Source organism: Cornus florida, unplaced genomic scaffold (assembly GCF_030987335.1).
Source record: "Cornus florida cultivar Cherokee Brave unplaced genomic scaffold, ASM3098733v1 CherokeeBrave_3.0.0_Hap2_Chr02, whole genome shotgun sequence".
NCBI lineage: Eukaryota > Viridiplantae > Streptophyta > Magnoliopsida > Cornales > Cornaceae > Cornus > Cornus florida.
Genome location: NW_026775572.1, coordinates 19,958,643 through 19,983,221, shown reverse-complemented (window position 1 = coordinate 19,983,221; position 24,579 = coordinate 19,958,643). Strand labels below are relative to the sequence as shown.

The 24,579-nt window shown below is 36.9% G+C and overlaps 2 protein-coding genes and 1 pseudogene across 3 annotated transcripts; all 3 read left to right on the top strand.

Moving 5' to 3' along the window:
* Positions 1 to 2,256: 2,256 nt before the first annotated feature.
* LOC132294112 (stress enhanced protein 1, chloroplastic) lies at positions 2,257 to 6,872 on the top strand. Its single transcript, XM_059791843.1, has 4 exons — positions 2,257 to 2,413; positions 2,540 to 2,641; positions 5,100 to 5,278; positions 6,529 to 6,872. Exons 1-4 carry the CDS (start codon positions 2,371 to 2,373, stop codon positions 6,631 to 6,633), a joined length of 429 nt encoding a protein of 142 aa, XP_059647826.1. The 5' UTR covers positions 2,257 to 2,370; the 3' UTR covers positions 6,634 to 6,872.
* Positions 6,873 to 11,702: 4,830 nt separating this feature from the next.
* On the top strand, positions 11,703 to 19,321 carry LOC132294111 (cyclase-like protein 2). Of its 2 annotated transcripts, none has more exons than XR_009477975.1 (7): positions 11,703 to 12,209; positions 13,296 to 13,340; positions 14,752 to 14,824; positions 17,049 to 17,146; positions 18,153 to 18,223; positions 18,785 to 18,976; positions 19,060 to 19,321. XR_009477975.1 is itself a non-coding variant. In XM_059791842.1 (7 exons), the coding sequence occupies exons 1-6, from the start codon at positions 11,795 to 11,797 to the stop codon at positions 18,908 to 18,910; spliced, it is 828 nt and encodes a 275-aa protein (XP_059647825.1). In that variant the 5' UTR covers positions 11,703 to 11,794; the 3' UTR covers positions 18,911 to 18,921; positions 19,060 to 19,321. The 2 variants fall into 2 exon arrangements, 1 of the variants encoding a protein (XP_059647825.1); XM_059791842.1 differs by having other exon boundaries at positions 18,785 to 18,921.
* A 1,679-nt stretch (positions 19,322 to 21,000) lies between these two features.
* Positions 21,001 to 22,780, top strand: LOC132295783 (uncharacterized; annotated as a pseudogene).
* The last annotated feature ends 1,799 nt before the right edge of the window (positions 22,781 to 24,579 follow it).

Below are 24,579 nucleotides of genomic sequence, written 5' to 3'. Positions count from 1 at the left end.
CAAGTATAATCAAGATGTACAAAATAACTATAATCCAGATGTATAGGATGTCATTTTAAATTATCTGGTTAAATCGAGATCCTTTTCATTATGTGTTCTCTGACAGTCACTCCATGCAATTTGACCAACATTTGTTTTGATTTTCTAAAAATAAGAGTCTGTTTGGTGAAAGATTCTCTCATATAGAATGTTACCGACGTGTGTGATCCATCAATTCGTTAACTTAATGTGTCAAAAAATTATATTTTCAAACATTTAAGGATAAATTTAGGTTTTCAATTTGGGGGGGTTCAAGTGCAAAACAGTGCATATTACACCCCTCCCATGCAAAAAAAAACTCCTAAATTATGCAAATAGATCCTAGTTATAAAAATTAGACTATATATATATATATATAAAATATTTTGTGAAATGACTAAAATATCCCTCAATTTATTGTAAATTTAAAAATTATATATATATATATACACACAGACATATATATATACGTCGCCTGGGAGGGAGGGAGAGGTACATGTCGATTGGGATCGCTAGCAGGTCTCGGTTGAGCCGGTGGGATGGAGAACTCGTCAAGCATGGAGAGAGGTACATGGTGGGTCACTTTCCGATCAATGAGCTCCTGTGAGATGGAGAACTCGTTGAGCATGGAGAGAGGTATGGCGTCGGTGGAGTTGCACTCAAGTCTCGAAGAGGAAGGTCTCGATCTCGCTGGCGGTGAGGGTCTCAGCCGCAAAGGAGCCGGCGGGGCCGCCGATTACGGCAGCGCGTAGCTTACGGTCGGAGATATGTGGGTCAGATTTTTCGGCGTGAGCATGAATCGGCCTGCTGGCTTTACCGGTTTTGACCCAAGCGGGTTTGTATAGCCGACGTAAGGAGGTGCTCGGCACTGATGGATCTGGCGAGCGGTGGTGACAAGGATGGTTCGCGGCAGAGAGCGCAGAACGGCGACCGGCAAGTAAGGGGGGGCTCGGCGGTGAGAGAAATGGCAGGCAAGGAAGAACTAAATTGACTGTGAGCTTGATGGGTCTGGTGAGGGATGCGATTTCCTATGGCAATGGTCAAAGCGACGAACAGAGACTTATAAAAAAATCGCAAGTCCGGTGGTGGTTGATTTGCAAATCTTCGGACCGGGTTTTTGGGTTAATGGCGGTGATGGGTTGGGTTTGATTTTGCGCAACCGAACCTTGTGAACATATACCTCTCAAGCAGCCTTTTCCTAACTGTCCACAACCTCCACCTTTCCCTCTGAGACCTTGTCGTAAACAAGATCGGTATGATAGGGGTATTTTTGGAAGAGTGAAAGGGTAAAATGGACATTATATTAATTGAGGGGTATTTTTTGCACAAATTGAAAATAATAAGGATGTTTTTTTTGCATACATTTTTAAATAAGGAGTAAAAGTGCTATCAAAGATATACTGCCCTTTTTTTTTTTTTTTTTTTTTTTTTGGGTATGACATTAGCCAACAACTCTAATAGATTTTATGACAAGAGATATTAGTTCACTCTGTATTATTTTTAAAATTAAAGAAGAGATCACGTTATTCAAGCATTATATATAGGGTTTAAATAATAAAACTCTTATTTATTTTCAAATTTGTATATAAAACTTCAATAAAAATTAAAAAACTCTAACAAAACTTATCAAATTATCCCCAATTTCGTGACCGACCCTTAAATGAGTTATTAAATGTCAACTTTGGTATTGCTATTTCATATTAAATTAAAGCCTATAATTATTATTTTAAAATTATAAAATATCTCTTTATAAAAATATTATTTAGATGGATTGTTATCTTTCTAGTGATCGATGACCCATTTCCCGTCCAGTATTATTTTTATAATTTTAAAATAATAACTATAAATTTTAATTTAATATTAAATAGTAAAGTCAAATTTTAATTTAATATTAAATAGTAAAGTCAAATTTAACATTTCACAACTTATTTAACCAGTTGATCACTGATTTGGAGGTACTTTGATAAGTTTTATTATTTCAAGAGTTTTTTTTTTTAATTATCTTGAGAATTTTATACCCAAATTTTAAAGTAAAGGGTGTTTTGTGATTTTAAGGAGGTTCCTGTAATTTACTCTTTATTCTATTTTTTATACATATATTTTTGGGTAAGGTTGTGGATAGTTTTTTTGTTTTTTTAACACAAGGTTGTGGATGTTAATTGTTGTGTTTGTGTAAGTACAGTGTACACACAAAGAAAAAAGACGCGCAAAGATCCAGCTTCCATCTTAATGACGCTATTAAGCTGATAAAATGCAGCAACGGATAGAAGTTGAACAAGTGGTTTCTGGTATCAAAACGACTGGTCGCTATAGAAGAGATAGGAATTGGGAGGTGTGTCGTCACTCGAAGCCATGGCTCTTCAAATTTCATCCTCTCTCTACTCTTCCGTCCGCGGTATCCCCTCTCTCTCTCTCTCTCTCTCTCTCTCTAAGTTTCTTACTCTAAATTGTACATTTCTTGAAATCCCTATCGCATAAATACTCTCACAATGTATAAATATACTAATTTTATATGTTGCAGATGTTTGTTTCTTGGATTCAGCAAGAACCCAGTTCATCCCTCGGCTTCCCCTTTTGAATTTCCCTCAAATTGGGACAACCTTTGCCAGTGGTTCTCCTCTGTGTAAGCGTTTCCTAACTCTAATACTCAGTTAATTCTTTATCTATTTATTGAAATGTAATGTTGCAATTTTAGTTATCACAAGATTCATTGATTGATAGAGCTTTGGATAGGCCATGTAATTTGAGCATCCATTTCCCATCTTTGTTAGTAGTATTAGTTTGTGTAGATAGAGAACTTAAATAGAGGGGAATAGAAACATATGATTCATGTAGCCGATCCCGAGTAGTTGGGAAAAAAGGCTTGATTATTGTTGTTGTTGTTGCGTAGATAGAGAAACCTTGCCTGTGTGTATAGGAATATCTGAGATGAAGACTTTATCTTGAGCCAAATTATATACATCTTATTATGACTACAAACATAATATTTCTACCATACCAGTCTTTAATATTATCACTTGATATTCAGAATCTGCAAAAATTCTGCTAAGTCCAATTGAAAAAATTGAACTCGGTTGAGATTGAGTAGAATCGATCCCCATATTTATAATGATTAATGATACAACGAAGATACTACAACCCATTAAGCATTGCTAATATGGGATTCACATATAATAGGAAAAAACATAGTTAAAGGTGTACAAGCTCAATGATTTTTTTTTTCACTAAGATTAATATAGTGATCTATGCTTTCTTACGTCAGGAAAAATTCCCTACACTGTGGATTATGACATGCCCATTCCGAATCATGCAATATTTGAAAGTAACTATTAGATTTAATGTGCACTCACTTGCACACTACTCACACCATGTCATTAGTTTAAGTTGTATAGAATTAGGAACTAAATTACCGTAGAACTTCTGTCTAGAAAATACATGGGAATTGTGTTTTCATGAAATTATACATGTGTAATCCTTTTCCTACTTATGGTAGAAGTACCCCCCATCACACATACGCACACAATATGGATTACGCATATATACATGTATATCAATAGATACATAACGTTCAAGCATATGAACTGTTGCAGCAATGATAAAGCTGGTTACATTTCTGTAGTGTCAAGTCATATTGTTTTGTGAATAGATTAATTTTATGTAATTGAAGATTCATTATTTTTGCTTTTTATCATAACAAAACATGTTGCCACAACATTATAATATCAAAAACATTCTTAACTAATATAAGGTATGAGGACTACAGTAATAGGAGATAATTCCATTCACCAGAACCAAAAGATAAATTGGAGTTGTCTGAGCTTATATTTGTGCAAATCGTGTCTTGTTTTATAATGATTTAGAAGACAAAAAGTATTTATACGGCTGCCTCTAATGCCATATATGTAGCATTATTTATTTTCTAATATTAATTGGTGATTTGGCATGATGCAGAGGCCTGCTCTAATTGACTGATATTTGATTCATTTATCGAGTCTTCACATCCATCTTGTCACAAGTATGCTCATTATTTTTAATCAATGGTCTTCGTCTAACTTCTTAGCAATTCAATATGGTTTTAGATAAATTAATGTTTTCATGACAATATATGTGTGATTTTTTCCTTATAAATATTCTTTTTCTTATCAGGTTCAAGACAATCAGATTTGGTTTATTTTACTTCTTTATCTTCACGTTCTTTCATTTTCATTTATTTGTTTCATATATATGGTGCCCGGGTGGGTTAATTGCCTACCACTTCTTCCAAACCAAGCTTTAGAACTGTCATTCATTTTTACAAGCTCAGCAATATGGCAATGACCTTTGTATTCTCGTATATAAGGTTTTGAGTTGGATTGCCTGTTCTGAGGGAAGATTGGGAGAGGGAATGTGAAGTAGATAAAAACAGGAGGAAGGATATTTCTATGGTTTGCTAAGAGGGAAAGGGGAAGAAAATGGAAAAGAGAGGAGGGGGGGTCTTTCCTTCTGGTTCCACCATATTCTTTCCTCTCAAAAGTAAGAGGGAAGGAGGGAGGAAATGGATCTGCTTCTGTCTAATGTTTTTATCCTTGAAAAGACTCTTCCTTTACTATACAAGAGTATAATGGTAAAAGAATGCAATGCCATCTTCGTTCCTTCCTCCTTTCCTATTTGACAATACAAAACGAAAGAAAACCCTATCCTTTCCCTAGCAAGACCTTTTTCCGTCCTACCTTCTATTCCTTCTAGTTTTTTTATCCCAGGTATCAGATGAAGTCCAAAATGTTGAAAAGATTTAACGTTAATGACCCTCTACAGACACCATTAAAATTTGCATCAGTTTCTCATAATTCTGATCTAAGTTTAAATGATTGAACATGTCTTTCACTACCTGTTTATGTTTTCTTTTCTATGTTTCCTTACAAGCTGTTTGATTGCTAGGAACACGTAGGAGAAGAAATTTACTTTTAGAAATTCAATATTTCTAGTTATAGTTCCAAACTGTTAATAATTGAAAATTTTCCTCCATATCTCTATAATTGAAGGAGCATTAATTGAAACTATAAGTTTGCACAGTGAGAGCTGATGCTTCCTATCTTTTCCAGTGATATGGAGAACGTCTCACCAAAAGAAGCTTGTATCCAAAGCAACTTCAGTTTCCATAAAATGTGAGCAAAGTACCAAAGATAGCAATAGTTTGGATGTCTGGCTAGGTCGATCGGCAATGGTTGGCTTTGCAGTGGCTATTACTGTTGAAATAACAACAGGCAAAGGACTCTTGGAGGTATGGCACATAAAGTACATATGAACCTGTTGTACTATTCCAAGTACAATTATTTAGACTTCAAATACTGATATGATACTCAATACATTTTCTCTTCTTCCCATCTCATGCAGAACAATTTTTATGACATGCAGTTTGCACATTTATAAACATTAAACTTTTGTCTTCTCAACAGAGATTATTATATTCAAGTCCTCGTGTTTTTTATTCGTGAAGGGTAAACATGAATATGAGGATGAGTTTTTATTTGCTCTCCCCTCTTATCTTGCAGATTTTGGGGTTGCATATGAACTAGATTTAAATAAGGCTAACTTGATACATTTGTAAATTAATTGGTACGCTCATTCTCTTTTTAATAGGTAACTTCTTCAGTGAAAAAATCCCTAACCCATAACAGGAAGAGGGAGAGAGAGAGAGAGAGAGTAAAGGTTGCATTTAGAAACCACAATGTGTGGTGATCTGAAAGGATATGAAAAGGTTTTTGTATATGAAAGTAAAGGTTGAATAGCTAAGGATAATAAAAAAAAATCATGTTCGATAAAAGTTTTAGACAATTTATGAGCTGTATTCCCCGTTATTTCAGCTTTCATACTAACTTTCAACAAAAAGTTGGTTTGCTCTCCATTGTTGGAAGGCCTCAAGCTTAGGAGGCTTTATTATGGAGATTGGAACTCCCCCGGCATCTTGAATGGTCATTGTCTATGGCTGGGATGCCATTTTAGATGAGTTAAATGGTTCTTAATTCATTGGTACACAATTTTGGCATGTTTCCATGTTGGACGGGTTTTTTAAACCCAATTTGTTGCTCTCATTCGAACCTGAGGCATAATACATCATTTGCTGCCTGGATGTTTCAAGTTAACAGTGGCCGTACACCCTTGCCATTTTAATTGGGTTTTCCCCTTTAATAGTAGACCGGTTGATCAGATACTTTTGGACTTTGAAGTTAAAGCAATCAGTGCGTGGTTTGACTAGTTCTTTAGTTGTAAGACTCCGACCAAGTCTTAATGAATTATTTGTTGATTGTGAGTTGGAAGTTGGAATGTGTCATTATATATATTGCAATGTAAAACTTCATTCAGTTTTTTTAGACTTTTTTTTTGTTGGGGGGGGGGGGGGGGGGGGGGGGGGGGGTGTGGGGGTGGTCTCAAGAAATTCTTTGCTGAAATTATTCTCTCTCACGACACAAAGATCTAGAACAGCACACTTGAGGCATCCATCTTTTTAAACCATGTTTATTTTGATTGCAGAATTTTGGGCTTGTATCCCCCTTGCCAACGGTTGCCTTGGCAGTTACAGCGTTGGTGGGCGTTCTGACAGCGATTTTTATCTTTCAATCTGCCTCTAAGAACTGATCGCGCTCGATATTTTTGGTTGGTGTTAGTAAATCCTGTAATTTCTAAGATACATTCTTGCTTTCTTGTTCACTATATGTAATTTTCTCTCTCGGTGTGAACAAAAACAACACTCGAAAATGTACAAGTAATGGAAACATCCTTCATGTTAAAGGCATGCCTCCATGCGCTTGCTGTTATTGTATTTTCGTCTGTAATTTTAATGATCTTGATCAATGACATAGTTACCTCAACCATAATATTGGATGCTTCTATAAATCATCTACACAGTGAGGATGCTGCTGCATTGTGTTTTACTCCATTATTTTGGCCCAATGGAAAGGCGACATGTGGCGAGTTCTAATGAGCTTGCCACATTGGATCAATTCTTTTAAAAATCTAAAAGAGGAAGCATAATATGGAATTGCTGGAGTTTACCGATAAGAAGGAAGTACGTGGCAAGTTCCAGTGCTAGATCGCAGCTCATTGAATTAGAAGCTATATGATATTACAAAGGGGCCAGTATGGTTTGCTGTATGGATTCTACTTCTATTTTTGCTTGAAGTAAAGAGGCAAGTCCAATTAGGACTTGCCATCTTTAAAACAAGGGCCTACCTTTCCCTAGGTGAATAAATCTTACCATACGTGGCGAGTTTTATTGAACTTACCATAGTCTTGATCATGATATGTTAGTTCCTTTTAAAGTCATTGTCGTGATTTTTAAAATAGGGTTTTACTATTATGGCAAGACCAAAGTTGACCGAGAAGGAGAACGTGGGATTGATTCTCTCCTTATTTTTAGGAGACTTCAATTGTTTAGCCAAGTCAAACCATATTGCCAAAAGGAAGGAGACATATTTATGTATCAATTCAACCCACGATGAAGTAACTACCGTAAGTAAAGATGGAGTCCATGGCGTCATGAATTTCAAGCCCAGAGAGAGAGGTTTGGTTGAGAGGAGTTGCAGAAAATCAAGGGAACGTGGGCAATGATTTATATTTATGAATATATATATATATAACGTGGGCATTTTCTGCAACTCTTCTCAACCAAACCTTCCTCTCTGGGCTTGAAATTCATGACGCTATATACCAGATACACACCCACGATGAGAAGAAGTAGCTGTAATTTTGGAAGCCAAGATGTCATGTACTCTAAATTCAGAAAGGAAGCCTGAAGAAGGGAAGTTACAGGAATTGAGGATGCCAATCCACGATGAGGTTCCCTATGTTGGAATTAACACAGATACAAAATCAAGGTTCTGTTTTGGAAGGGCGTGGATTCAAACCCATGGTCAATGACTTTTAGTGATGTAAAACTGGATTTTTCTTTTGAAAATCCAATATACTAGTTGTAAACTTCATGGGTTTCAGTCAGCCCATCCCTTTGGCGAGGGAATAAATTTTATGAGCTTCACTCAACTCGTCACTCCTTTAATTAAGGAACGAGCTTCACTGAGCTCGTCCCTTTAGTAAGAGAATTAAATTTTACGAGTTTCACTAAGCTCGTCCCTTTAGTAAGGGAATTAGGTTTTACGAGTTTCACTTAGCTTGTCACTTTAGTAAGGGAATTAGGTTTTACGAGCTTCACTCAGCTCGTCCCTTTAGTAAGGGAATTAGATTTTTGTCAAGTGTTGGGAATGCCAAGTCCCACTTAGCTAAGCATGCTTGATAATTTCTTTCTTACCCCTTTTAATAAGGGAAGTAGATTTGCTTGAGCGTTGTGAGCTCACCCTTCAATAAAAGAGTAGTTAACCCTTCGTTTCTTTACCGAGGGAAGAAGATGAAGTTGACCCTTCGTTCCTTTATGGGGGAAAGAGATGTAGTCTGAAGGAGGGTGACCACTTTAATACGAGAGGTAGTCGTCTCGTCTCGCTAATAAATGAAGGAAATTTTAATTATCTCACCTTTCTATGTAGAAGGAGTAGTCAGCTTCTTGTCCCTTTAATAAGGGAAGAATGTGTTGTTGGCCCTTGGTCCCTTTAATAAGAAAACCTTTAATAAGGTGTAGTTGGCCTTTCGTCCATTTAATAAAATAAGTAGATAACTATGAGCTTAATATTACCACATAGATAGGTAACTGAAAACGTAATATTTTATTGCGTAAAAATTGAGGGTCATCCATCTCATTGGTGATGGTAACTTTATTGGAAACAAAATAACACGTGAGGGAGCTACACTCCATTTAAAATGATGAACTGAGATGCCCCCAGTCTTTATTTTGAATGACTTGATAAGGCTAATTCCAGCTATGAGACAATTGTTAGTCGGTATACTTATCTGAGTCCTCTTCACGATATGTCCTATCGCTTTGGTTGAAGAATGATTTCTTAAAGCTGGTATCATTTTCATCCCTGGTAAGAGGGGCTGACCTCTTCTTGTCCTCTCCTTCCTTTCCCTTCCGTGCATTCATGGCATCTGCTGCGTTCATGTGTTTCTGTGCTCTGATCAACAATTCTGCCATGCTGGTGGGAGGTTCTTTAGATAATGTGAACAAGAATCTGGAGGTTTGGAGTCTTCCTATGAAGGTGGTCAAAGCCACCTTGTCGTCCACCTCTTCTACCTGCAACATCTCTGTGTTGAATCAGGTGATGTATTCCCGGATCGACTCTTCCTTCTGTTGCTTCACGGTAAGCAGGTAGGTGGCTGGCCTCCTATGCCTCTGACCTGTAATGAAGTAGATCACAAATTGCTTACTCAGTTCTTCGAAGGTGTTGATGGTTCCTTGCTTTAGCTTATTGAACCAAACTCTTGCCGATCCCTTAAGTGTAGTGGGAAAAGTTCGGCACATGATTTCATCTGGCACGGCGTGTAAATGCATAAGAGCTTGAAAGGTCTCCAGGTGATCGAGGGGATCTTTGGTCCCATCGAAGCTTTCGAACAAGGGCATCCCGAACTTGCTAGGCAGGGGGCATTTCATAACGGCAAGGCTGAACGGTAAGTTGGTCTTCTGCACCAGGTCATCTATGGAGGTAGAAACTTTCCCTTTCATAGCCTGCATGACATCTTCCATTTTTCGCCTTGAGATCCTTGATCTGTAGGTCGAAATAGGTAATTTTCTCTGTCTTTTCCTTAACACAGAAGGTTGTGCCTATTTGAGACTGGGAATTTCGCAGAGGCGGGGAAGGAGGTTCTCTGTGTTGGTTTCCGACTTGGCTTTGTTCTGCCTCGAACTTGTGAGAAGGATTGTTTTCTCGGTCCTCCTCGTGTTGTCCCCCATCATTCAGATTAGGAGGATATGGGTCGGATAATTCTTGTTGAGGTGGTGGTCCCGCTGGGATAAGATGTTGCAAGATCTCTGCATTTTGTTGGATCAACTGATCCATGCCCTGATTCAGAGTTTGGACTTGTAGTTCTAACGCTGCAAGCCGTTCCTGGTCATTTGGGACATTTGGGTGTTCACCTGACCTTTCTTTTTGACTGGATCCCTGCAATGATGTTTCTGTTCGAGTTACCATATCGGACTGCATGTGCATATACCCAACCGAGTAATTGATTTAAGGAAATCGTCGTTCCTACTTACGGCGCCAACTGTTGAGGGTGAAATCTACACGGTCCGATACAACACCGTTTTCCTGCAAAGAAGAGAGTACAAGATCAATGAATCTTGACGGCATCGGTATGGTGCCTGCCAAAAACTCTCTGACGATCAAGTCAATCACCGGAGGTCTAAAAAAAAGGTAGGGATTTAATAATAGTTTTTTATTTTTTATTTTTTTTTTATCGTACCTTTATTGATTGGTAGGATCTCATTCTTATAGTCGTTCTCCCTCAGTTCATTTGCAGGATCAGAAGAGATCCGCTTGTGCGAGATCAGAGGAGATCCACTTATGCGAGATCAGAGGAGATCCATTTGTTACCAGATTTGTCGGGGGTATGATTTAATCTTTTTGACTTCTTCAAATTGTGTCCTTACCTTGTTGAATCACGACATCTTTCATTATCCTTGATAATGAAATATTATCATTCTTATCCAATGAAAATATCATCGTTCGAAAGTTGAAGAGGTCTGATGACTAGTCAACAATTAGTTACCTCTATCGTTACGTCAATGTAGACTAGGTTTATTTTTCCTATCAATGTCCTTTGATCATTTCTTTTCCGGTAAATGGTGAGTTATGTGCTCATTTGTTTTTTTCATTGGTGGGTTATATATATATATATATATATATATATATATATATATATATTAGTATGGCTATGATATTGATTCATTATATGTTATATAAAATGTCTTCATTGCCCACGATTGAGTTGTTTTCATTATGGCCAGATAAACTAAAACTTCTCGAGCTATTGGGCCAAATCGGAGGACTTGTCCAGTCTGGACCTATAGTGGGCCAAAAAATAAAGAGGAAAAAATTTATATACTTTTTAGTTTTTAACCAAACAAAAAGTTAAGCAGCAACACATTATTATCCAGAATGGGAGCCACATAAATATATATATTGAGTTCTAAAAAGGAGAGAATTTTGTCCATTTAGTGATTTACATGCCAAAGCTTTTCGGGACTCTATTTAGGGATGGCAACGGGGCGGGGTGGGGCGGGGATTCCATTCCCCATCCCCATCCCCGATGCATTTTTCATTTCCCATTCCCGCCCCCATCTCCGCTTAAAATTTTGCCAGAATCCCCATACTCGCCCCCGCCACCGACACCTTATCCCCGTCCCCGCCCTGCCTCGCCCCCGGCCCCGACCTCATAATTTTTTTTTATTAAAAAAAAAACACATTTTTTCTTATTTTCATATATATATAATAAATATAATTTAGTAATAAATTATTATATGTAAAGTTATATTAGTAATTTCATACTTAATCGGAGCGGGTTTACTCCATCCCTGCCCTCGGCCCCGACCCCGACGAAGATTCATAATTTGTTTCCATCTATATTCCCGTTTAACTAAAAAGAGCCCTATCCTCGCTATAAAAGGGGCGGGGCGAGCCCCCGGCGGGGATGGGAAATTTCCCATCCCTACCTCTGGTAGGCTTCTCGAACTATAGTGGGTCCACAAAATAATCACAACATTATTTTCCGTGGTCAAGTTGGTTTTCAACTTCCTATAATAGCGCTTATAGCAATCCGTTTGAAAAAGAGTACCCTTCGAAGTCTTAAGCAGTCACTGGACTCTTCTCTTCAGCTTTCAACGCTTTTGTTTTCCACATCTAGCAAAAACTACACTATGAAGTCTCTACCGATTCTGCTAACATGCGCGGTGATGCTCACAGTCTTCACCCTCGCACTCGCTTCCACCGTCCCGGCATATCCCTCCCCCTACGGCGTCGACACCGGTGCCGCCTGTAAACCCGCCGCCGCCGACGATCTCGTTCCTGTAAGAAGAGAAGTGTACGGTAACGGAAGAATTTTTGATATTAGCCATAGGTACAGCCCCGACATGCCTTCTTGGGGATCCGATGACGGTGTGGGCCAGTTTCTCTGGCTTCCGGCGAGTATGAAGAACGGCTCGCTCGCTAACAATTCCGAGATGAAGCTTCCGACTCACACCGGCACGCACGTCGATGCGCCTGGTCATGTTTTCGACCACTACTTTGATGCTGGCTTCGATGTCGACACTCTTGACCTTGAAGTACTCAATGGTAATCATCGAGATCAAGCTTGTTCCACATATTGAATGTTATATGTTTGATGAAATTACAATTATTGCCTACTCTTAGAAATAAAAGAGAGAAATACAATGTATTGTATATTGATATTGATATTGATATAATAGCTAATCTTACATGGGTATTTGTCTTCACTAAAAATTCAACCTTTTAATCCGCAAGCAATATGGCCATTAGACTACTAGAATTTAACTCACTTTACTTCTCAATTTTATTTTATTTGTATACATGTGTGTTTATTTCTGGCTTCGAGGCATGTATTCTTTCATTCGGTTGGGAAAGTATGAGGTCTTTGTTGATTTCTGTAGTGTGCTTTGTGGCAATGGCAAAGGTTGTATTTACTGTGATTCAGTTGTTTCCAGATGATTTATACCTATCTGTGGGTGATGAGCACTAAATTCCGTGCAATATGATTCCTTCTCGAAAAGAAATTTATGGCAACAAAAGAATATTTATTAAGTTACACATGTCTAGTCCTGAAATGCCCATTTGGGACTCTGAGGAGGGAATTGGACATTTCCTATACTTTTTTATACCATGAATTATGGCTCACGCTGTTGCACTGATACTCATTACTTGATGTTGAGTTTGGTGTGGGCACACTCGACCTAGAAGTCCTTTGACGTTATAATTTCGTTAATAGTGTGTCTTTTGTTTGGCTACAATGCTTGATTTATAGTTCCTTGAATGACCACTGTGTGTTTGGCTGCTGGATGCTGCTCAATCGAATTTTATTGGTATGGAAGCAACTCTTCTTTGAATGCTTGGTACTTTCAGTAAGAAACAATTTGGAGAACCTTCCTAAGCTCAGAGCGTCTTCCTTTGAAGCTGAAGAAAACCATTTAAAGATCTTTGTTATTATAAACTCTGGTTCTACTGTTTTTGTGGTTTGTTCTTTTTAAGTAATTCTTGTGTCTTTGTCTTTTTTTATGATGTGGCCTTGTTTGCTTTTGATTCCTCACATCCAAGTGGGGGTTTCTCCCCCCATTTTCTCTCGAGACTTCCCACATTTCTGCTTATTTTCATATTATTGATGATTATATCTTTGTGTTTTAACAGGTCCTGCCTTGGTAGTTGACGTTCCAAGGGATATGAACATAACTGGTATCAATTTGCAATATATTTTTCATGTTTAATTGGATATATATTTTTCTTTCTTTCCTTGCTGTATGCTACTTGATATGAAAATTGCGCATCATTGATTGCCCCTAAGCAATTTTTTGCACTTACCAAAGAAACAGAAAATTGTTATACGGGCCATCATAGCATAAGGAAACTGCATCGTATTTTATGTACTAGCTTTGAAATGATTTTAGCATTTGAACAGTGATTTAGCGCACTCATAATAGTTTGTACCAAATATTTGGAATGTGACCTGCGAGACCTGGGAGGTGTAGGTTGAACTATTGCTACCCCAAAGGGAGAGGTACAAGAGCAAAGGTTTAAATTCTGGTTGGGACATGGGTGAGTGTGTGTATTATCAGAAAAAAAAAAGTGAAGAATACAACTATGGAACGAGGCATTATTAGGATCTAGGGCAGGTTTGTGATTCTATTGATGTCACTAGATGGATATCTGAGATCAGTTATTTTAAATGACGACTCCAAGAACATTGTATAATCTCCAGAAGTAGCTTGCCCTCTCTTGTTTACGTTTGGCAAATCTCCATATGTATATGATATAATTGATCCTGTCATCTCCTTAAGCCTATCAAAGAGCAGGGGCTTTCGGAATTTTCTGGAATCCCTTATTGACCCTTGAAAATATATTTGTTAATATTTTTCAATCCTCGAATGAGCAAGATTTTCAGAGAGGCTGATTAAATCAGTGGTCCCTTGCATAAAATGTGAGGAACTAGCATCAATCTCTCCAAAGAAATGCCTAGCTGGGGTCCATGAGAAAATGTTATCACATTGTAGTCATGAATGGTACACACACACACATATGGATATAATTTCACATTGTTTTTAGAGTTTCAACATGGTGGCGAAGATCCCTTGCCTGTTCTGCAATACCCTTTGGAGATGAACGTATGGAATGCAAAAAATTCACGTGGAAGTGATCCACAAGTCTGACTGTATTAATTTGATGCTATATAGAAAAGAAGCAATTCTGCAATCAAGGCATACTTAATCAAGTGATTTGCTAAGATATTTGCATCACTCACGTGAGGATTACTTGGTTAGATTCACTGTTCATCTTAAAATGTTACTCTCCTCCAAGTTAAATTTTTTAATTGTGCTACCTATTTAGGTAATATATCTTGGTGGCATGGGGCTGGAAAATCTCTCTTAAGTAGTAGACATTGAATCTACTGCCACATGTTTTCATTTCAGTGATGTGTCAATGTTATGCAATTCAAGTAGACACAACATCTTTCATATACACATACAATTGTAGAACAATGTGCAAAAAATTGCTGATTATATTTGCTTTTGGAATTGATACAAGCATCTTAAGTTTCGGACTTCTCTCTGGAAATAGATTAAATCATGACCATATTTGCTTCTCACAGCTGAAGTTATGAAGTCGTTAAATATTCCCAAGGGAGTACGCCGTGTGCTATTCAGAACATTAAACACTGACAGGTAATTTTACAACAAGCAGAACGTTTATGTATGTGGGACATGATTGGATTGTGGAGGGTTTTGAAGTAATATTTTTATTATATGGCATCTAGTATCTCTTTTTATTGCTGTTGTATGCATCTAGTACTTATTATGACTTTACGAGGGATATTGTTTTAAACAATATTGTTGCATTTAACATTTGTCATAACTAGAATTTGAATTTGCTACAACAGTGAGCTAAAATTCTCCAAGTTATTATTATCAAAATTTCAGGTTAGTATAGATTACTTTGCTGGTCCAAGTGACTTTTGTAAAATAATCACTGCTAGTGTTACTGTTCCTGCTGAGCAAACAACTAAGCTTCTTGTACCTACACTTTGGACAATGATCTGCGGGAGCATTGAGGGCAACAAGAAAGCCCATCTTACCAATTTTGACATCTTTTGTCAACCCAAAAATGATTGTCTTCAAGGAACATGCTGGGACTTTTAACTGATTTTACCAGCTTTGGGCTGAAAAATGGTTGATGAACCCTCTGAACTTTGAGCCAGAACCTTTAAGTATGTTAAAACTCACAAGGCAAGTCACTTTTTTTGAAGCTACCCTTGGCTCGTCTGTCTCCAACATTTATAGAAGTATACTGTTTAGGACAAGGAAGGGACTCTGGAAAGAGGTTACTGTGCCAAAAGTGGGGATTGGAGAACAAATTAGATTTTGGCTTGAACATTGGCCTCAAGTCTCTATGGAAAAAAACAAAAAAAAAAACATGCCTTGAATTAGTTTAACTCAACATGGTCAGAGACAGGAGGCATTGTATGAACCATGCTCTTGATGAGAGATGAAAATATAGAGTAAGATGAAATAAATTTGAGAATTTTTGTAACGATGAAGCACCTATGATTTATGAATCACAAGAACGTCGACTAATTTTAATGAGATATGGCAAAAGGCAAGACAAATTTGCAGATGTTATTGGGGCTACAAATGAACTGATCTGCACTTCAAATTTTTTGGGGTCCGGCCGTCTGGCTTGCTTAACTCAGATACGTGCTTAGTCTCAGCTCGGTTCAAACTCGAACAGACTTGGCATGGTGGTCAACGTCAAATTGATATTATTTAGCCGCGCTCTTGTTACGTATCTATATATTATTTATCTATAACTTTAAACTACATCAAGAATGTTGCAAATTCAAGTTAATATTTCTTAAAAGTTAAACCTCAAACAAGGCTGGTCTAAAAACAATGGCGAGACTTGTTAAGTGTAGTCCTCCGACCAATATGCACTTAACTGAGAGAGGAGAAGGAAATATTCTCTTTACCATGTGACCTGGGATGTCCAAGGTGTACCAGGATCATCATCATCATCATCCTTACCTTTTCTCCAACTGAATGGGTTTGGCCTGAGGAATTTTCTTTTTCTATACTATTATATTATGCACCTTGTCCAAGGAAAAGGTGCTTGTATTGAGCTTTTCCCTGTCCCACACCAATTGGAGAAGGGAGTTTTCTCTTTTGTCTTGTCTATTAAAATTGAATTTTATTTAACTTTTATGACTTGATAAATTGGCCTAAGCCTCCTAGTTGTATGGATGACCATGTTATGATTGGCTGGGTCCTTAAGACTTAAATTAAGTCCAAATTTAAATGAGCAGTCAATGTTATTTGCTCAAGAGTGGGATGAATGGGCCAATTGTATGTGTTGTTCACATGCCTGACGAGCCAAGATGGACATTGTTTGGGCTCACCCTTATAATAAACGAGCTTGAACAATGAGTTTGAGCTTGGCTCGTGATATGATGAATGAACATGAACTGAGCTCAGCCAACGCTGAGCTGTTCATGTACAGCGGTTTGTTTGTAACCTAGATATTCTATAAATACTATCAGGGTCCACTTTACAAATAAAATCCTGCTTGAGTTGGATGTTTTGGATTTGGGGTCTACTTGAGTTTGATGTCATTTTTTATTCTATTCCAATAATAGAAAGTACATGTAATGTACTAGTAATAGAAAGTATATGTAATGTACTAGTATCCAAATGGTTAAGATGCATAATTGGAACCTGTTACACTTCCTCCTCTCCAAAATGATTGTGCTATCATAATTTGTTACCATTCCATGATTAAAACTACCCATTTGCTTTTCAATTCACTTCAATTCAGGGGCCGGAAATTTTTCTGAAACCAGACCTCAGTTGTTTTTGGAAAAGATTCCATGTGAACTAAAACCTAATTAATTTTCAGGAGGCTTATGTGGAAAAAAGAGTTCGACACAAGCTATGTCGGATTCATGAAAGATGGGGCACAATGGATGGTGGACAATACTGACATCAAACTTGTTGGTAAGATATGTACTTCATTTTCTATTGGTTTGGAGTTAGACAGTAATGCCAGGCATCTCGAATGTGTTGGATACCAACTTCCATGATTCTGTCGACACACTGCAAGATATAGTGTGTTATATGTGGCTAAATTGCTAATGGATGCCTTGCATAATTTATAAAATGTGATCTGTGATCAAATATTTTTTTCCGTCGAGTTCTTGGAATTGTTATACAGGTAATATCTGGATGTACTTAACAGTAGCATATTTCAAGTATCAATTTAACCGTTCCTTGTTGGCATCATCCTTGCTCTTATGGCACCTTCATCATTAACCATGTTACTACTAGCTCAGACTCAAGACCTTGTTCTTGCAGTATCTTCCACATAAATCACTTTACTCCTAACTGGTGCAATTCTTGGCCTTTGTTATGTGGATTCAGCTTGAATCTCTTCCATCTTAGTCATCAGTATGCATGCAATCAGTATTAATTCAATCCTTTCTTGTCTTCCATCTACTCCTTTATAAATATCTTGGTTGCCCATAGGATTCATGTAGCCAATCCCAAGTAGTTGGAAAAAAGGCTTGGTGGTGGTTGTTGTTTGGGTGCCTTCAACGTGCTATCTTTGTATTTATCGTACATTAGCCCATAAAGGTGTAACTCATCCATCCCAACACTAGTGTCTCTTTATACCTCTACTTGTGAGAAAGAGTGCGCCATGATAATGTCTGTGGACCTCTTGTATTTTATATAGATGCATAAATTTGTTTCGTAGTCTTGCTTTTAGCATGAATGATATATTTCTATTCCTTATCCAAGAAATTCCAAGTTGATTAAATCTATTCAGAATTGAATATTTAACTGAACTTAGAATAGAATACATTTGTGCCTCTGGTTTTTTCTGTGACATGGGAATTCTAGTGGAAGCCATCTTGTTTGATATATAATAATTATATATACATTTTTTGACTGTTCTCTTGCAAATCTAATTGTGGCACTGACGAATCTGTCCTTTTTATTGTAGGAATTGATTACTTATCTGTTGCTGCCTATGCTGATTTGATTCCTTCTCATCTTGTTTTTCTCGAAGGCAGGGTAAGAAAATATATTTCCAATGAAGCAAGAAATTCTACGTTTTACTTTTGCAGCTCTTTCATCTGTTTCTGCCTTGAAATAATTGTCTTGTGGTTTCTGGCAGTTAAAGCATATCTATTAGAAGTTTTATTTTTCCTGAATTGTAGATAAACTTAGAACAAACATTACTCTATAATTACCAGCAAGATATTATATTATACAATCCTTATTTCTGTCTTGTAAATCACTAAATACCAGCAATATATCTAGTGAGGAACCCATGCTCTTCCAATGTTTTCTGCCTCGTGAAGATCATCTGATGAGATAGAAGATCTATTCGTAGAATTTATGTTTTGAACTTTGTCTTCTGATCCAACTGCTCAATTAAAATCAACGTTCCTTCATTTTTCTTCTTTTGTTTCTTTGCCTATGCAAATAAAAATGATATTCAATGTAGAGAAAATCATTGATTGATTAACAGGCGATGCAGTTAAAACCAATCCCATTATATGTTTTTGGCCCTCTTCTTTACATAAACTTTGTTTTATTGGAGATTCATTACTGACGGCTGAAATGCTTTAGGAAATCATTCTCGTGGAAGGGTTGAAACTTGAAGACGTCCAAGCTGGAATCTATGACGTCCATTGCTTACCTCTAAGGTTGCTTGGTGCTGAAGGCTCGCCTATAAGATGCATCCTCATCAAATGATACCTACCCTTATAATTATATTTACTAAAGTGATCCAATGGCCAAGTAGTCTCACAGCTCTTCCAGGTCAAAGTCTGCGTGTGTTTTACTTACCCAGAATTGGTGTCGTGATTCTCATTTTTAATTGGTTGTCCATAATTTTGGTGCAGGAAGTAATGACTGTCGCAGGAGGTACGAGTCCAAGAACTTGTTTGGCTTCGGTTTTGGAACTGCTCGTAACCAATTATAAGCTGTGGCTGTCTGATGCAAGAGGGGTTCAGTGTAGATAAAATTTATGATCTATTTAATTATTGTCTTATTTTCTACTTGGCTAGGTTTTATGATCGGCATACAAACTTACTGATACTACTTTATAGGGTTTAGAAATTGTGAATTTATTTCTCAGAAATATATATCATCATATTTCCTTTATATGATAACTGAACGATATTTTCCATGGAAATTATCGTTGGAGTAATCTTAATAAAGAGTTTAATTCTTCATAGAAAAACGTCTGTAATGAATACATGGATCCACACTAGATCAACTGAAATATCCTCTTTTAATTCACTGAAAATCCTAGATCAACAGAGATATCCTCTTTTAACTTTTAATTCACTGGAAATCCTAGATCAACTGAGAGAAGTAGTTTGCATCACTTTCACATATTTTCCATCCTAAGATTTTCCGTCCTAAGATTAGGGCTGGCAATTCGAATTCGCGGGTCGTTATCGTGTTGACCCAAGGGTTTATAATACTAAATAGTTTAACTCGAACATGACTCGTTTAATAATTGTGTCGGGAGCTCTCAACACTATCTCGACCTGTTTATTTAACAAAACAAACATTACATTATTTAAATTATTAATAATACTCGATGAAACAATAAATATTAAAGAAACATAAGTTTCAATCTAATCAAATTACTAAATAATCTGTAATTTATAAAAGAATAAATTATAAAATACAAGTTTAGATTGTTATTTTGGAACTTAAATATAAATTTATTTATGACACGTATAGTTAAACGAATTGAACCTCTCAACTCAAACACGACATGATTAATTAAATGGGTTACTCGTGTTGACACATTTATAATTTGAATTCGTTTAAGGTCAACTCAAATCGACTTAACTCGTGTCGTATTCGAGTTGTGTTGATGAATTGTGTCAAACTGTGCCACCACTAATTCTAACAACACCCAAGTTGGAGAATTATTTAAACGATTGCGTAATTTTCATTTTCACATGAACTAAATACAAATTCTATTTCTGGTTAGGCTGATTTAAGAGGCTGGATTAATAGGCACATGATCATTTGGTCGGTAAGACAACGTGTATTGGAAATTTGCTAATTATTGTTTCCTTTTTATCGTTGCTAACATGGTGCTAAAGTGACACTCAATGTTCTCAACTAAAATGCTGCGCAAGGTACTCAAAACCCAGATAAGTGTTAACCAATTTGACATCTTCCTCATACCATTCTATTATACTACTACTCTCTGGGTCAAAATTGTAGTTATGGACCCATTCATGATAAATAGAAGATAGATGATAAAGGGATAATTAGGTGAATACATAGAAGTAGTGTCTATTTTGTGAAGAAATTATTGTATGGTCCCGACTAATTATATAATGACACATAAAGAAAAAAGTAATAAAATTGACACAAAACAGACATATTTATTTATATATCACCATGTAATTGACAAGGGACCAATAAATTCCGAAATAATGTAATAATTTCTCTGTTTAATCGTAGGAATAATATATTAAATAAAAACTCATGAGTTGAGTAGAATTTGGGGAAGTGTTTTATAAGTAAGTTATAGAGATGGACTTTGGATGAGTTTGAGTTGAAAAAGTGACACGTAAAAGATGACATTTCAAGGAACAATTTGGAAGGAACAATTGGTTTGATCCGGGATAATAGGCTTTAGATACCTTAACATGCATGCTCTTTCTCAACTCCTATAAAAAGGAGTTTTGGTGATCACAATTTCATTCATAAACAAACTGCTCACTGCTTCAATATTTAATAAGAAGAAGAAACTCATTGCCCACTAAGTTTCTGATTCAGATCAGTGTTGCTCATCAACACCATTGGTTTCAATGGCTCAATCCATTAGGCGCCAGTCTCTGTGGATTGTCTTGTTGATGTTCATAGCCATGGCTGTGGCAGCTTCATCAGAAAGTGATGGTGGTTCTGAGTCTTCCGGTGGATCGAAGAATGATGGTCAATCTGGCCACAATGATGGTAATAATGGTAACGGTCAATCCGGGAATAATGATGGTAACAATGGTGATGGTCAATCCGGCAATAATGGCGGTGGCTCTAAGAAAGATTCTCCTCCTCCTCCTCCTCCCAAGAACGATGATGGCAGCGAATCTAGTGAAATCCCCGCCACCTCCTATGCGTACTCCTCCTACTCCTACACCAACTCCTTCATTGTCACCACCTGTTACCACTTTCTCTCCACCATCATCTAATCCTCCTCCCTCTCCAACACCTCCTACACCATCTCCACCTACTCCAACCCCATCTCCGCCTTCATCAAACTCTCCTCCGCCCCCACCCAAGAAAGTCAAGTGCAAGAACAAGTACTACCCTAAGTGTTACGACATGGAGCATGCATGCCCCAACTCTTGTCCTGGTGGATGTCTGGTGGATTGTGTCTCTTGCAAGCCTGTCTGCAGTAAGTCTCTGTCTCACACACTCAATTTTATTAGAAATGATCAAACTATGAAGAGAAAAATAATACACCCTCCCGATTCAGAGGATGGTGACGGGTATTGTATGAGTGGAATGTCATGACATCATCCTGACATCATGTGATGAAATTAGTCAAACTTCACTCACATATAATACATTGAGTAATAACACAAAACCTTATCATCAACTTCAAAAGATAGAGTCTAACAAAAACTCTGTCAGCTTTTTATAATGATAAATTCTCTCTCGTATATAAGTGTTTATCTCAATGATTACTTATCACATCAGTGGCCAACAATGGGCAAGTTTATCATTTTCCATACCCTTTACTTCTACTACTACCATGCTCAAATTAATGCCTTAAATTTGTTGTTTATTTGGTCAATGGCAGAGTGTGATATGCCAGGAGCAGTGTGCCAAGATCCTCGCTTCATAGGCGGCGATGGCCTCACTTTCTACTTCCACGGCAAGAAGGACTTAGACTTTTGCCTCGTGTCAGACTCCAACCTCCACATCAATGCCCATTTCATTGGCAGAAGAAACCAGAACTTGAGGAGGGACTTCACTTGGGTGCAATCCATTGGTGTCCTCTTTGACAACCATAAACTCTTTATAGGTGCACAAAAAACAGCAACATGGGATGACACTGTGGACCACCTCGCCCTCGCCTTTGATGGAGAGCAAATAGTCCTTCCACAAACTGAGGGAGCAAAATGGCAATCCGAGGCCACACCAAATGTGTCCATCACTAGGATCAGTGACACCAACACCGTGATTGTTGAAGTTGAAGGGAACTTCAAGATCACAACCAAGGTTGTGCCCATCACAGAAGAAGACTCTCGGGTGCACAACTATGGCATTACCAGTGATGATTGCTTTGCTCATCTTGATCTAAGCTTCAAGTTCTTGTCATTGAGTGATGAAGTGAATGGTGTGTTAGGACAAACGTATAGACGCGATTACGTGAGCCGAGTGAAGGTGAATGTGCCCATGCCTGTAATGGGGGGAGGTAGAAAGTTTGCAAGTTCAAGCCTCTTTGCTGCAGACTGCGCTGTGGCTCGGTTTGATGGTGGCTATAACTCTCGTTGGGGAGTTTCTTCAGAAGCTGGTATAGAGTTGCCGAGCTTAAGCTGTGGCAGTGGAATGGATGGGCAAGGAGTACTTGTCTGCAAGAGATAGATTTCTTAGCTCTCATTTTCATTGTTGGAAACTTGTTGTAATAAAGAATAAACTTGTGGAAGCCACTGCAAATATTTTCATTGTTCTTGAAAAAGTGTCCAAAATCCAAGTACTTTTTGTCTTTCATTGTGGGTTTAATGTTATATACGGAGTATATTAAGTGGTTCGATTTATTTCAGGATTACATGTTAGGGATTACATGGTGGGTTGAATTCATATATACTATTTGATAGTGTCCGATCATATTCTTTCAAAATAATAATAATAATAATAATAATAAAGTTAACCAAAATACTAATGTGAAGATAGAAAAAAGTGTTCAATCATTTTTTAAACTATTCTTATTATTTTTACGTACCATTTTTATGCACAGACGTACTACTTTTGTGCACAGAGTTACAACTCTTATGTATCCATGCATGTACCATTTTGTACAGATTGACCATGCCATTAAGTACCACCTTTTGTACACGCAGCATGGTCGGCATAAAAAATGGTACCTTCATGAAATAGTAAAGGTAGTTTGAAAAATGAATATTTTTTTTTTCCATGTTACGTCAGTATTTTGGTTAATTACGATAAATAATTTTGAATCCACTAAGTTAAGGAAAAATTGCAAAGCAATATGATATATATAATTAATCAGGGTTGTATTCTTCACATGCATACATGTATTTTATAAAAATAATTCTAATACTATATCCGACTTTGTTTCGACCTCCAACAAAAATTAGAAAATATTCCGTAGCCTTCTCAACATACTAAAAAATACGATTTTAAAGTACTAGCAAAGGTTTTGTACCGAAAACTGACATGCCCGGTTATTCTCAATGGGTCGTTTCTACATAAATAATAATAATAATAATAATAATTAAAAAAAATACTTCAGAAGGGTGATTTTATACAGAGGGTTACTTCGGAAGGAGAGGGTAACGTAGTTTGTGGAATTAGATCGAAATCAAGGTTTTTATTGTCATTGTTTTTTTTTTTTTTTTTTTTTTGTATGGTTAAGCAAATATATTAATAATAAAGGATAATACTTAACTATTCATTGGTGAATAGGGTGAAGTTACTCATCTCTATGTGGTCCAACAATAAAATAACACATCACATTTAATAATAAAATAATCCACACCTAAAAACACTATATACGTTTATTCAATGGTTGATCCGAGAAAACAGAAAAAGATGTGGATTATTTTATTATTAAATGTGATGTGTTATTTTGTTATTGGACCATATAGGGGTGAGTAGCTTCACCCTACTCACTAGTGAATAGTTAAGCATTGTCCAATAATAAAAGAGATACAAAGAAACCAAGAGAGGCCCAGAGGGAAACAAATAATGGCAGATAAAAAAAAAAAAATAAAAAAAAAATTTATTTCGGCAAAATTTGATTCAAACAAATTTTATTTTATTTTATTTTTATTTTTATTTATTTTTATTTTTATTTTTTTAAAGTGAATAAAACCACCACTTGCTGGCATGAGTTATTAAGAGTACTGTTTATAATATATATATATATACTGTGGAGGAAAAAAAATAATAATAAAAGAAGTTAGATATTTCATTAGTGGTGGAACCCACCATTTCAACTTTTAGTGGCCAAGAGGCCATTTCATGCCTCAGTTCTCTCTCTCTCCCAGGCAGACTCACTTTCCCTCTCCTTTTCTTTTCTACAAAACTTCAAGCCTGGATCTCACTTTCATCTTTGTGAATTTGGTAGAACCTTGTGAAGCAAAGTTGTAGAGCTCGTCGAGGCCGTCAATTTGATAGGTGCCAAACAACATTTGGACAAG